Source organism: Sipha flava, unplaced genomic scaffold (assembly GCF_003268045.1).
Source record: "Sipha flava isolate LNK unplaced genomic scaffold, YSA_version1 41_pilon_pilon, whole genome shotgun sequence".
Lineage (NCBI taxonomy): Eukaryota > Metazoa > Arthropoda > Insecta > Hemiptera > Aphididae > Sipha > Sipha flava.
The window spans coordinates 435,223-448,932 of NW_020273144.1; the positions used below are offsets into that span (position 1 = coordinate 435,223).

The 13,710-nt window shown below is 32.1% G+C and overlaps 1 protein-coding gene across 6 annotated transcripts in view; it reads right to left on the reverse strand.

Annotated features, from left to right (window-relative positions):
* LOC112689049 (nuclear factor 1 X-type) overlaps positions 1–13,710 on the reverse strand; it is a 124,123-nt gene that overhangs the window by 31,496 nt on the left and 78,917 nt on the right. For 4 of the 6 annotated variants that reach the window (XM_025562546.1, XM_025562549.1, XM_025562547.1 and 1 more), the window contains exons 4-5: positions 11,620–11,803; positions 3,462–3,500 (exon numbers count right to left, since the gene is read on the reverse strand). In XM_025562546.1, coding sequence (XP_025418331.1) covers positions 3,462–3,500; positions 11,620–11,803 — 223 coding nt within the window. The remainder of the gene's footprint in view (positions 1–3,461; positions 3,501–11,619; positions 11,804–13,710) is intronic. The other 2 variants (XM_025562548.1, XM_025562551.1) reach the window with 1 other exon arrangement.

A 13,710-nucleotide genomic window follows, 5' to 3' on the forward strand; every position in this document is an offset into this window, starting at 1 on the left:
GAAAACGACCAAAGACGGGTGCGCGTGTACACAAGCCAGACTTTTGGGAAGTAAAAAAAAAAAAATTCGCCGCGGTCTGTTGATTTTCTCCAGAGGAAGACTCTTCGCGCAGAGAGGCAGATGCAGAATCGGCAATCGTGACTGCGACGGCGGGATAATGAGAGGGTGGGATGAGGGATAAAACCAACAAAAGTACAACGGAGAGAAAAAAACGAAACAAAACAAAGCGAACAGAAAACGGGGGGGAAAAAAAACGGACGACGACGGCGCGCAACAACAGCGAAAGTCCATAAAAGTAAGTTTCGGTCGGCTCCGGAGTCTCTATATGTGCATATCTCGCGCGAGGCCGTGTGTACGCGACCGACGTGACGTAGACCGCGCCCGGAGAACGGCGGGCCGGCCGGCCGGAACCGACGACGACGTAGACCGGATGGGGCGTATAAAAAGGTCTTGTTTCCGGTGCCAGTTTGACCATTTGACACCCCTCGGCAGAGACGGTGGCGTAAGGGGGTGTATTTATATATATATATATGTGTGTAGACGGAAGAGTACACACGCGCAAATTCGTACATATAACGCGACAAAGCCTCCTCTTCTTCCTCGTCGTAGATTTCGTTGGATGCTCCGAGTTCCGGTCTCGTCGTCGGACCTCGTCGTCGTCGTCATCGCCGTCATCGTCGTCGTCGTCGTCGCAGTTGTTGTTTTCTGCCGCAGTGCTTGCGGCGGAAAAAGATCCGGCGTGGTCCGCACGCACAGGACCATCTCGCGCGCGCTAGATTACGTAGTTGAATTATCGTGCGGAAAACAGTTGTTTTTCCTTCTCCCCGTACCCGTATAACTACGTTTGTTTTCCCTTTGCCCACCCTTACACTTCCCGTGAACGTATAATAAATGTGTCCGCAGCGCATTTTGTATTGTTACAGCTCGTCGCCGCGCCCGAACGCTACTGGACGCGTCTCGTAAAAAGAAAAGAAGAACGCTTGTTTTATTATCGCCGAAGATGTGACTGGCGTAACCAGCTGAAGACAAAAAATATATACGTTATATACGTCCAACAAATACCGTTAAAATTTATGTACGAGTATGCGGACCATGCGGAGATTTGATTGCGCTCATTTCGCTCGTGCGAAATGTTTTATCGTATAAAACAAAATTTGATTTTTTGTAGGTAGGCCGTTCTGGTTCTATGCGTCTCATATTTAGTACAATATAAAAATTATTTAGATCAATGGATTAACGATTTCTTTATGTTTGAAATGTCCTTTTTTTATACATTCATTTTATTTGATATATAACAAAGTGTTTTATAATATTACAGACATCGACCACTTTTGTTATTTTAATTTTATACGTATTTTATATTATAGTTACACCTACTCCATTCGGAACATGTGTATAATGTGTACAATTATATATATATATATGTATATGTTACATTTGCCAGACGAAAAGCAATAATATAAATAAAAAACGCGTAGGATAGTTTATAAAAAATTGTTTTTATATTTTTATACCGTATGCGGTTATTTTAAAGACGAGAGCTCGTTACATATTACATCGTACATACGCGTATTATGTTTTCTCGGAAGACTCGGAGATTGTGCCCCGACTGCGTGACGAACGTATGAACCAAATTGTGGTTACGAAATTAACACTAAGGAATTTACAATCGTTTCGATTGACTACGAAATACGTTATACCTAGAGTAGTGTGCTGAACTCACGGAAACCGAAGTGAAGATTGTGTTAATAAATTATTGTTGTGAAAAAATACGCAATTTTATAATAGTAATAATAGCAATAACAGCATTTATAATGCGCACTTGAATTATACAATTCACGTGATTGCTCTTAAATCATAATATTTCTATACTCGTATTATAACTACACACGTTCCCGTATTGCGTACGCTTCACGCGCAGGGAAAATAAGACGTAAATCAATATGTATGTGACTTGTTTTCGCGTACAACCGACCGGTATATTATAACGTTGCGCTTGCACTCGTACACCTTAATGTTTATAAATTTATACGAATACCAACGAACACACGCGTGTGTAGTGTATTAAAATATGTTAAAATTGCGTGCTTCCTTTACTCCTTTGTCGAATGGAAATCCGAAGCGCAGCGCGAAGATTAATGTTACTATAGAGAAATTAATTTTTGCCGATCCGAAAGACGAAAAATGTTTTTTCTCCGCACAAAACGCAATTAAATTCCGTTTCTGGATAATATCTATACAGTCCCATAGAACGCTCGTATGTGCATGTCTATATATAGAATATTGATACCCACAAACATACACATACACACATTTATATTTTTATACACTGAAACATATACATGTTAATCTAACGTACTAACTTTACTACCCAAAAATCAACGATGAAAATTTCGTTAGGAGCATATATTATCAGAGCTTCAAATTGGTTTGATATATTAAAATACAATAATATTAATTTTTAAACAAATAGGTTTGAACTACAAAACAATTTGGTTTATTTTACTGTAAATAATATATCAACCACGTTAAAAATAAATAGTTGAAGAAATAAAATTATGCGATTAGTGTTTGATGTTGAATTATCTATCTATCAGGTTTCATCACTGCAGATAACTTGAATACTTTGAAATTCTTAACAATACTAATTTTAGGAGTTGTTTCAATATTACAAGTTAACTTTTTTTTTATTATTTTTTTATTGTGTTTTTGTATTTATTGTCCCTCTTTATTAAAACATTAAAACATGGCTAAGTTATAATTTAAAGTTCAAAAATGATATGAGAATAATATTTTCACTGCCAAAATTTGCTATAGTAATATGCAAAATCAAAGTAGAATGCATATTGTAAATGTATCACAAAAGCATATACGAGTATATATATATCAAATATAACAACACGACATGCATACGTTATTGAATTTAATTAGTTTATGCTGTTAAAAACAATGCAACCAAAGTTCTACGAAACAAATGTGTTCCAATATAGAATTTTATAATAAAATAATATTGTAATCGGCTCCTAAATAATAGTTATGTCAACTATACAATTTTGAAACACATCGTACAGGTTACTGTATTGCCTATTCAATGCGCCTTATGTACGAATAAACATTAATGTCATTCTATCAATTCGTTTTATTTTTTTTTTATCCGAAATGTATTTAATAATTTTATTTAACGAACCGTAATGCATGCATTAGAAAAAATAAAAATGTTAGTAAATATATTTTCTAAATTACGAGAAATAAAATAAAAAATAGAAATATACATGCAGTAAGCTTTTAAATAGTTTTTATCACATATTTGAATATTTAAAATTTGTATTCTCAATTTTGAAATTATTATCACATACATATATTTCTATTTTAAATCCATTACATGCTAATAATAAATACGTATTGAACTACAATTATGTAATCATAATATGATAAAAACTCATGCTTTGAAATCATCTCACCTTTTTCATTGTTGTTGTCATATATTCCACTTAAGACTTCTGAAAAAAAAATGTAAAACAAAATCACCCCAGTCACTTATGATAATAACATAAAAAAAGAATAAGGTTTTGTTTACGTTTTCAAGTTAATTTTAACGGGTTTGTTGTTTTAAAATCCAGTTTATATAATTTATATGTACATATTATATTAGTTTATTGCAATATCGTAATATAGCCAGGGAAAAATTATAATGTAAATATATATTATTGTTCAATATTTCTGTTTAGGAATCGTAATTACAATCGTAAAAAAGAAAAATAACAGTATATTTTTATATATCAAATCCAATAATTTTTATTTTGTGGCAAGCGGACTAAACTCATGTATATGATTCTGTCTATCATCACAAGGCTCATAAGGTGGCTATTAAAAATAGAAGAAAAAAATTCGCATGTCAGAAAAATCAACACATACGTTGGGACTAATTGTAAATGCAATTTTTAAAATATTAAACTTTGATTGATAGGTGTTAAGCTAACTATTTAAAAGAATATTTTATAATAATTTTTTGGTAAAATACGTCAACGTAAATAAATTTTTTCTGGTTGAAAAGATAAAAAAAAAGCTTGATAAAAAAAACAATTCAATCCTAGAAACTTATTGCAATATATCATTGAATAGTAACTGTCACTTTGTACATTTTATCACGCCATATTGGTGCTATTCGGTTTTACGTCACACATTTAATTTTTAAAACTATGGTTTCAGATAAAAACTAGTAGAATCATAGGAAATAGCAGATTAATAAACGTAAATTTAATATAATAATATGTTCCTGAAACACGTTTAAGGTTTACATATTACCAATATACATTGTATACAGGAAAAATTGTTATATATTTTGTTCCGTGTTAAAAATAACATTCACTCATAAACACAGTAACGTCTCGCGTAACAGTTCGTAAAATTATTTTTAGATAATAACAAAAGCGCTCGAGTTACATTGGGTAAAAAAAAATGAAGCAATTTAAAAATAAATAAATAAAATAATGTAATAATTAATGTTCCAAACAAATACGAGGGCCCTCTTTGTTATCGCAATAATCGTTACGGGCGCGATCGAGGTGAAAAGTAACTGTAAGAATATTAGAAACGGAAGATGGCAGTTTTTTCCACAGAGATGAATAAAACAATTATTACAGTAAAAAAAAAAAATCAGAATTTCAACGCGTTGCAACGAAAATCGTTTATAAAATAGGGGGGATCAGTGTACAGAGAAAATAGGGAGGAAACGACGAACGGTGCAATCCTCAACTGAAATTGAGACTATTAACATGTCTTGTTTTATTCAATAATATGCGATAAATAAAACACAATATTGTTTTACATAAAATTCTGGGATCAGATCGCTACGAGAAATTACCTCACTCGGAAGATATACATATATACTAAAAAAGCGAATCGGCATCATAATCATTACTGTGTGTCGGAAGAGACATCACAATGTTACCATAGGTTGACAGTGGTAGTATACGAGTATTGTGGTAGTAGTCGGTAGTGTATTAAAAACCTATTTTTTTATAACGAATTAAATTATTAGTTATATTTCGCATGATTATTTGAATTAATTATTTTTTGTGATGATACCTAATACCACAGATTATGCCTATGATTAACTATTAACACGAAATAATATTAACAATTCATAGTAACCACCTTGGTCCTCTTCGGGCACATTACGTTCAGCGCACAACAGGTATGTCAAACACGCCACTCACGGTTAATTTTTTTTTTTTTTTTGGTCCACGGTTAACAAAATTAATGGAAAAAATAAAAAATAAATTGTGAAAATAATTATAAAATATTAATGTCGTGTCGCTACTATCTAAGATTTGTAGAGAATTTTATTGTTTGTATCATATTATTATGTCTTATATTCTGATTAAATGCAATCGAATACGTTTTTGTTGGTTTTTATGTACCTATATAATATATATATATATTTTTTTTTATTACATTTTTTATTTGCAGTCCGCCTGGTATACTATTCAATATATTTGGCCCAGTTGATACTTTGACGTGTCTGGTGTACAAGAAGGGCTCGTCCATTTCTTTGTTATTTCTAGAAGTAACGCTGTGGTTATTTCTATCGTTTAACCTTTCGATCGGGGTGGGCGTACAATCTGGTACTTCATTGGTGGTGTAGAGAGAGAGAATAAAATAGAAATCGAACATTGTAAGACGGGAATAGAGAATATAATTTCGATCTAGGGAAATAGGACCGCGCATATTATACACAACGCAAACGCCACCGTTAACACCACGACGTGATCACCTGGACCGCGAGGAAACACGCTTCGATAACGGCCTCGAGATTTATCTTGGAGAGGTGATTTAGCTTTACACCATGGTGTGGATGCAGACGCTAACGTCCGTTTCGCTACCCATAAAAACGAGAGAAAAAAATAAACCGCCGCCGTTACCGTATCGTATCCACCGCACGTGTAAATGAACTGGCGAAGCCCGTACGTAGGTATTTGGTTTATGCATTAAACGTCGCGTGTTCTTTTTTCTAAAATATTGCCACGACGTCGGTCACGTGTGCATTATATATTTATATATATACACACACACATATGTAAATGTTCTATACGTATACACGATAAAAACAACAGACGTTTAAGTATTTTCGATTTCGAACGACGACGAAGCTGATGATGATGATGATGATGATAAAAGGGATAAAACGTATTAGAGCGGGAAAGCGATTTAACGTATTCACGATCACTGCACACACAACGACTGTGTTTACTATTAACGTAAATGCTATTTTTGACGTCTTAGCCGCTGCCGTGTTGAAGGAAAAATGATTATTGAGGGGTCGTGAACGAGCGCGTAAAGTCAAAAAACTTATAGAGGATATATGCTCAATACGAGTATTAATATAAAAATTATACTTTATTCGCAGTAGTATGGTCTTAAAAATAGGTTCGTTAAAATATTCGATGTTTATCAAAAGAACGCGTAAGACATATCCTACTTGTATACTATTTAATTGGAGATGTGTATAAAATATTTATACTTAGAATTTAAACTTTCCACTGCAATTAGAAAATTGAAAAAGAAAATCTTTGACCGAGTTTTGAGTTTGTTTCTTTATAAAAAAAATATAACATTCATAATAGTTGTTTGTACTCTCCTTTGAGGAGAAACTATAAACGTTTTATCGCTAACTGAATTTTCCACACTATTTGAATGTGATTCCTTCAATGTTTTCATATTAGACCGTCACGTGAACTCAATATTGACTATGGTAGTAGTGTGATCCGTTGCAAAATAATAACTTTTTGTGCGTGCATAATGTATTCGTGTATAAGTGCCACCCAACTAGATTTTCGCGGAATACTGCAATTGCCGTCACCATGCGAGTTAAGTAGTTAGGTGCCAGTTTATATATATATATATATATTTAACTCGTACCTTATGAAAAAATAAAAAACAGGTTTTATTGTACCACGTATATTACTTATACATAATATAAAGAGAATCCTCGCATGGCCCAACACAAATTATCCTTATACCGTGCTGTGATTGATTTTCCGTATCTATTCGACAATTAAAGGTCGAATAATTTAATGATGGCGCACATTATGTAGGAATATCAATATTTTAAACAGTTACTATATGCATAATATTGAAATAAAAAATTAAGCAATTTAAGAACAGTAAAAATGATATTATAGGCATTGCGCCGCGCGACCGATGGTCGCAACTAATTTATTATACATTGTATACCTACCTACGTATTAATTAATGAATATAAATATTCCGGAAAACTGGTATAATAGTTCAAGGAGAATATATAAGAATCTATAAGAATAAACAACACAAGCGAATATTTTGAATATGTTAAATCCTGTTTAAACGTATTTGCTACCTGCTCGATGCTTCAAAATAGAAAATAATGTATATTGTATGTACGTAAACAAGTTTTTTACATTTTTTTTTATTTTTTATTTTTTTCATAATTCAAATGTTTCATCATTTCAGAATATTATAGTACATAGATGTATATAATAAATGTATTGGGCTTATAATATGTACAATATAAAATATATATTAGCGGAATAATAGGAATTCGTGTTTAGCGCAAACGTATTATTCGATCTATTCGCATAATGTACGACGTGTAAGCCGCAAACGCATTGTGCCATAAATACAATACGTATATAACAGTGCCCACTGGATATTAAATTTATTAAATTAATGTACGACTCGAGACATTATATTTATGATTTTATGGTGAATTATATTTCATATGCAAAAAATAAAGAAACGAATATAATAAAAAGTGGATAACAAAGTATATATAGAATACGGAAACAACTTTTTTTTTCAAACTCTTAGTATTACATTATTTAGAGATGCTATCTACTACATAGCGTATTCTGAAAAAAATACTAAATCAAGGTTCCGGATTTATTACACTTATATGCTGGACACGAACAAGCTGCAGTTAGACTTGTAGAATATTTGATTGTTTTCGGCATAATATACAGTTTTAGATAGTATTATTATGAATAACATAATAATGATCTAAAACTGCATAATATATTCCTCGGTTGACTCAATTTTTTTTTTTAAAAAAAAAAAAAAACACAAAATATATTACAATTGTTGAGAAAATATAACAATCTTCCAATGCTGTGTACAGTTATATTATGCGTATACGTAAAGTGCAAACACATGCAAAGCGATTATTAATAATAGTCTATGTATACCTAAAGTATAACATATATTATACGAAAACGCTTGATTAAAATATTGGTAAAAAAAAAAATTGTTTTGTCAAACCAAGTGCATTATTATTTGTTAAACGATTAACTATTTTAATCTCATATAAAATACTAATCAAAATATAATATATTTTATTAATAATAATAAACAAATTTCATAAAATATTATTTTATTATCGTTTAAATACATCAACGAATGTATACGTCGTGATAGTGGTGAATAAACACACCACTTAGCATTTAGATACAGAATATCTTTTATCGTTTACTATTAATTATTCGCCATCCGATGGATGACGAGAAACGATTCGTCTGTGAGACGGTGGTGATAACGGTATTAGCTATGAAAACTAAATAATATTGTTTACACCGATGACAATTGAAAACGAATAAACGAAATGTGTGCAGCAATTTTAGATATTTCAATGTCTGTGCGGCCAGAAGGTCACATACGAATTTATCAAAATACGAACCGAAGTGGTCAACGACCGGCGTGGGATCTAACGTTCGTGACAACCTTATGATATTGTGATTGCACTTTTATACTATTATTATATGTATATGGGTATATGTGTGTGTGTGTGTGTGTGTGTGTGTGTATACATACACACACGAATAAAGACATCATTGTCGTCTTGTCCGCGACAAGAATACAAATTTCAATATTTTTATTTATTTTATTATTTCGTTTCATACCGCGCATGTGGTATATTATTATTATATATTTATGTACTGTATAACATATGTTGTACACACACAAAAACGCGCCATCGCACACATACGCATTGTTTTCAAATATAATTGACGTGTGTGTGACCATGTGTGTGTGTACATATTATTGCCATGGCGGATAACGGACGCGCTGGCAAAATCGCACGGGCAAGTTTTCGCGCCTATACCACTGGATAGGACGAATAACTGAGAATCGCGTCGCGTTTAACGTGTATATTTATATATTTTTGTATATTATACGGTATTATGCAAATGTGTGGAAATTTCGTGCTGAAAGAAAACTGAAAAATATTTACGTATATTATTATTATTATTATTATTATTTTATAATAATCGCGGTGCCTCCCGCGGAACCGTTTTCAAGGGCTCCGCGTCGATCCTAAGTACCCTCTGTTTTTTATTGTCACTAGAGTGAAGCAGCCAAAACGACCTTAACTTGAACTCGTAATGATATCGACCCCTAAAAATATATACTTAGCGTCGTACACCTATGGCGGTTTTTATATATTTTTTTTTAAAGGTCCACCGCGTGGGTGGCGTGGATGTCTGAAGAATATTATACAACGTATACGGGACAAAAGTATGTAAGTCATTACGAAAATGCACTTGGGGTTATTTTTTTCAATGGCTTTTATATTACAGTAATTTATTTGCTAACTAACTGGCAAATGCATTTTCTAAAAAAAAGCTTAAGCCTTTGTGTAGGTCATTTATGAGTTCAATAATTTAAGTACTAATGCCTACACTGCTCTGACCTATTTTGTTTTATTATTGAAATAAACGTACACGAAAAACTAATATTTGATGAACGATAACACTAAAACCGTTTTTAATCGGCTGCAAATAATACGGTGCAACTATTATAAGTTTTGGGAAGCACACGGGCATAAAATACTCCAAAAACACACTGTTAGATTGACGGAAGCCACATATTAAATACAAGTGATCGATTTGAGCATAATATTGGACGACATTCCGTTCCCCATTTTCGACATCGATACCGCATTGTTTTAATTTTAATTTTAAATTGTCTACGATAGTATCGAATAAAAATACAGTGTAGTCTTAATTCAGTTTGAAATCGATTTCTTTCGAATGCACATATTTTTTATCTTACCGTGTAGTATTTGGATACGAGTGTGGGCAAAAAAAAAAAAAAAATACGAAAACTTTGAACTCGTCATACTATATTTGTGACAGATACGATTTGCGGTATTTAAATTGATTACATATGCATGCTCGATTGAGCGATCACATGGAATATATATTGTTAAGATTTTCGTTGAACCCGCGATCACGTACTAACGTCTCGTTGTAAAACAACACGCGCAGTACAGGCTGTTCGGTTCACACACGTCCGCGGTGTTTTATGTGGCGAAATTGAAAACTATTTATTTATCACCATGTCGAGTGGTTTACAATAGCGTACGTATACACGACCGTTCTCACCGATGTCATCGTGCAGAGGTACATATTATTATTAATTTGGATTCATATATTCACTGGAAACCGCAGTAGAACGATTTCTAATCACGTCCCAAACGTATAATATGAGCATCGTCGTCGTGTCATCGGGCGTATTAGAATATTATTATTATTTCGTTTAACGGTGGCGAATTTTTTTTAATTTTTTTTTTCAACCGTTTCAAGTGCGCGACCTATGATGCTCGTTCGTCCGTCCGCCCACTGTCGCCGTGTGTCCTTGCCCTAATTATGAGCCTTGTGAGACAATCGTTTGGACGTGAGTCACACATACACACACACACACACGCGCGCGCGCGCGCGTACAAATAATATATTATACATACATAAGACGCATCGGATACGGACTAGGACTCTTGTGGTTAGTATTCCGAGACCAATCGACCGATCGCCGCGTGGGACTCTGCAGCGTGCAGCACCGAAGAAACTATAATATTTTACATGTATAGGAAAATGACGCGCCCGTCAGAATACTAATGATGTGCATGTGATGTGTGTGTGTTAGTGCTCCGAATCATATTCTGCCTTTTGGCGTGTTCGTCTCCCTGCAACGACGAGCAACCCTTCCTCGGGAAACCTACAGCCAACTTTGTACTTCCACATAAGAATTACGCCAGACGGCTGTCCAGAATCATCCTGAGATCAAAATGTTTAAAAACCCATCTAGCGCACGTTTTATAATCTTATTACATATTCCGAAGGCGATAATCTACGGCGATTATTCCAGGTCATAATTTTTTTTGCAAGTGAAAAGAGGAAATAATAATGTTATTAAATATTATGTTCAAAGTTAAAATACGAATAGTTATTGATATCGTCGAAATCTGAGAAGTGATAAACTGTCAGTTTTTTTTAAAAGACCACTGCTGGGCATTTCCGTATATCGTAGGAATTTACGAGGGCACCGCGAATGTCACGACAATATACCGTTCATCACTGATTATATATAATACACGGTGAAAACTGCCTTAAGGTGGAATCGCGATGAACCAAACAAATATTTCCGTTTTAGATATGTTTCCGACTTGACTAATACAGTTTTTGATTTAAAAAAATACCATAAAATACTTGACCCCTTATTTTCATCCTCGGGATAAGATGATCTCAATGTATTGTATAATATTTTACTTTGTACTGTATATATTATTATAATCGTAAATACGCTTACCGTGGCTATTGATGTAATTGGCTAAATACAGGTCTAACTCGCGGACGGACACGTTGATGTGGTAAGGGTTCACGCACAGACTGGGATGTGTACATTCCGGTGACTTTTCCAACCGTTCTCCGTCCGTGCTCTCGAGTGGTATTGCTTTGAAGAGTATTACCATGACTAGATCCAGTCGCCATACCTAGAACACGATTAGTTTTAACAAAATCATATCCGAATATTTATTTCCTATTTAATTCACAGAAAGTCATTTTTTCACGTTAAAATGCCATGTGATATAAATGTACAGAAATAACGGAACCAAGAGTAGATATTCTAACAACTATAATTTCAGTTTAAATCAATTATAATCTACCCACATAAGTGCTTGTTAAATATCATTATATATCATAGATTTTGAAGTAAATTTTTTCTTAAATTTTTCACTAAAAATAATAATTTGTTTTAATTTAAATAATAAATGGTAATCAATTAAATTTTTGACGCTTTGTAGTTTTCGAAAAATTAAAGAAAAATAGCACAGATTATTTATTTTATTTCCTTGACAATTTAATTATATAATTGATTTCTGATAAACAAATAAAATAATCTATGATTCAACATCTATAATAAAAAATGTAAATCTTCCTTTAGATGTATACTTTCTTTACTTCTTAATGAACTTATTAAACTATTTTTTTTTCATTTATTTTTGTATACTAATTATTTTTTGAGAATTTATAGTTATATTTAAAATATATCAGTTAAAACTTTAACACTTGTGTTTCTATAATCATATGATATTAATATCTAGAGTAGTAAAATACTTTTTAATTTTTTTTTTTTAAGAAAAATTACAATCTACACACAAATTATTAGTACGATAAGTTATTGGGAGACATATACATACATAAATTTTAGTATAATATAAGTATATTTAAAATACTTACGAAATTAAAAATATAATTTAATTAAAAATAAAACTTTAACTTAATAACTAAATTTTTGTTAACATAAATAACTTCTATAGTTTATAATTATTTAGAAAAGTTGTGTAATGCGTTTAAGTTTAATTTGTACGGGAAAAAATGTTTTTTAATAATACTGCAATTGTAAAATGTAATTCATTAAAATAATTGAAGATATTTATATATAAAATATTGTATTGAGTATATATGTTTATTTATTATTATTATTTTTTTTTGTATTTAACATAAAATATTTTAATAAGTTAGTAAGAACCATTAAACAATTTACTAAGCGCATTAATGCATATCAAATCAAATCTTTTCAAGATTTAAAAATAAATAATGTTTATATATATATTCATTTTGTTATTTGATAGAATTTTTTTGAACGGAAAAAAGTTATACGATCTGCATTGAAACATTTGAAATTTGACAGGTTAGTAATACGAAACAAAGTACAACCATCGCAATAACCATAATATGTGCAGCAATCGACAAAGGTCAAATGTTGAAACATTTTGTACAGCAATCATTTCCACATCGCATCCAAAATAGTAAGTCACTAATAGTAAAACAATATTTAAATATAGTTTTCATGTATCATCCACCTTTATGTAGAAATACTTAGTACCCACGGTATATTATATTTTTTTTCCACCGTGAGCGTATGGAGGAGAAAAAAATAGTTGCGTACAGTCTTATGGTCGCGTGGTAGTATTTCCATTCTTATTACCACTAAAAGTACACCAACAAGCTCGGGTTGGTAAAATGAAAATTGTATTTTACAATCAACATTAAAATGCCATGGATAATAAATTTCGATAATTGGATGCGACAGACACCTCATCGGTTCGTAAATTAGCTGACCACCTTCGATGTATTTCCTCCGAAGGCACGCGTGTATACTTATACGCTGCATACACGATTCATTCAAGAACTAAAGAGTATAAGAACGGAGACATTTTTTTTAATACTAAAATTTTTACATTTCAATATAATTAGTCATTGTGTTTTTAAACTGATTACTGTAACACGGTAACAGTAATGAATGTTAGATCTGAAATTAACATTTTATAATGAGATTGGTCACATAAGATTGAGTGTAATGAAACTCAGAAAATGTGTTTCGTTTAAGATTTAT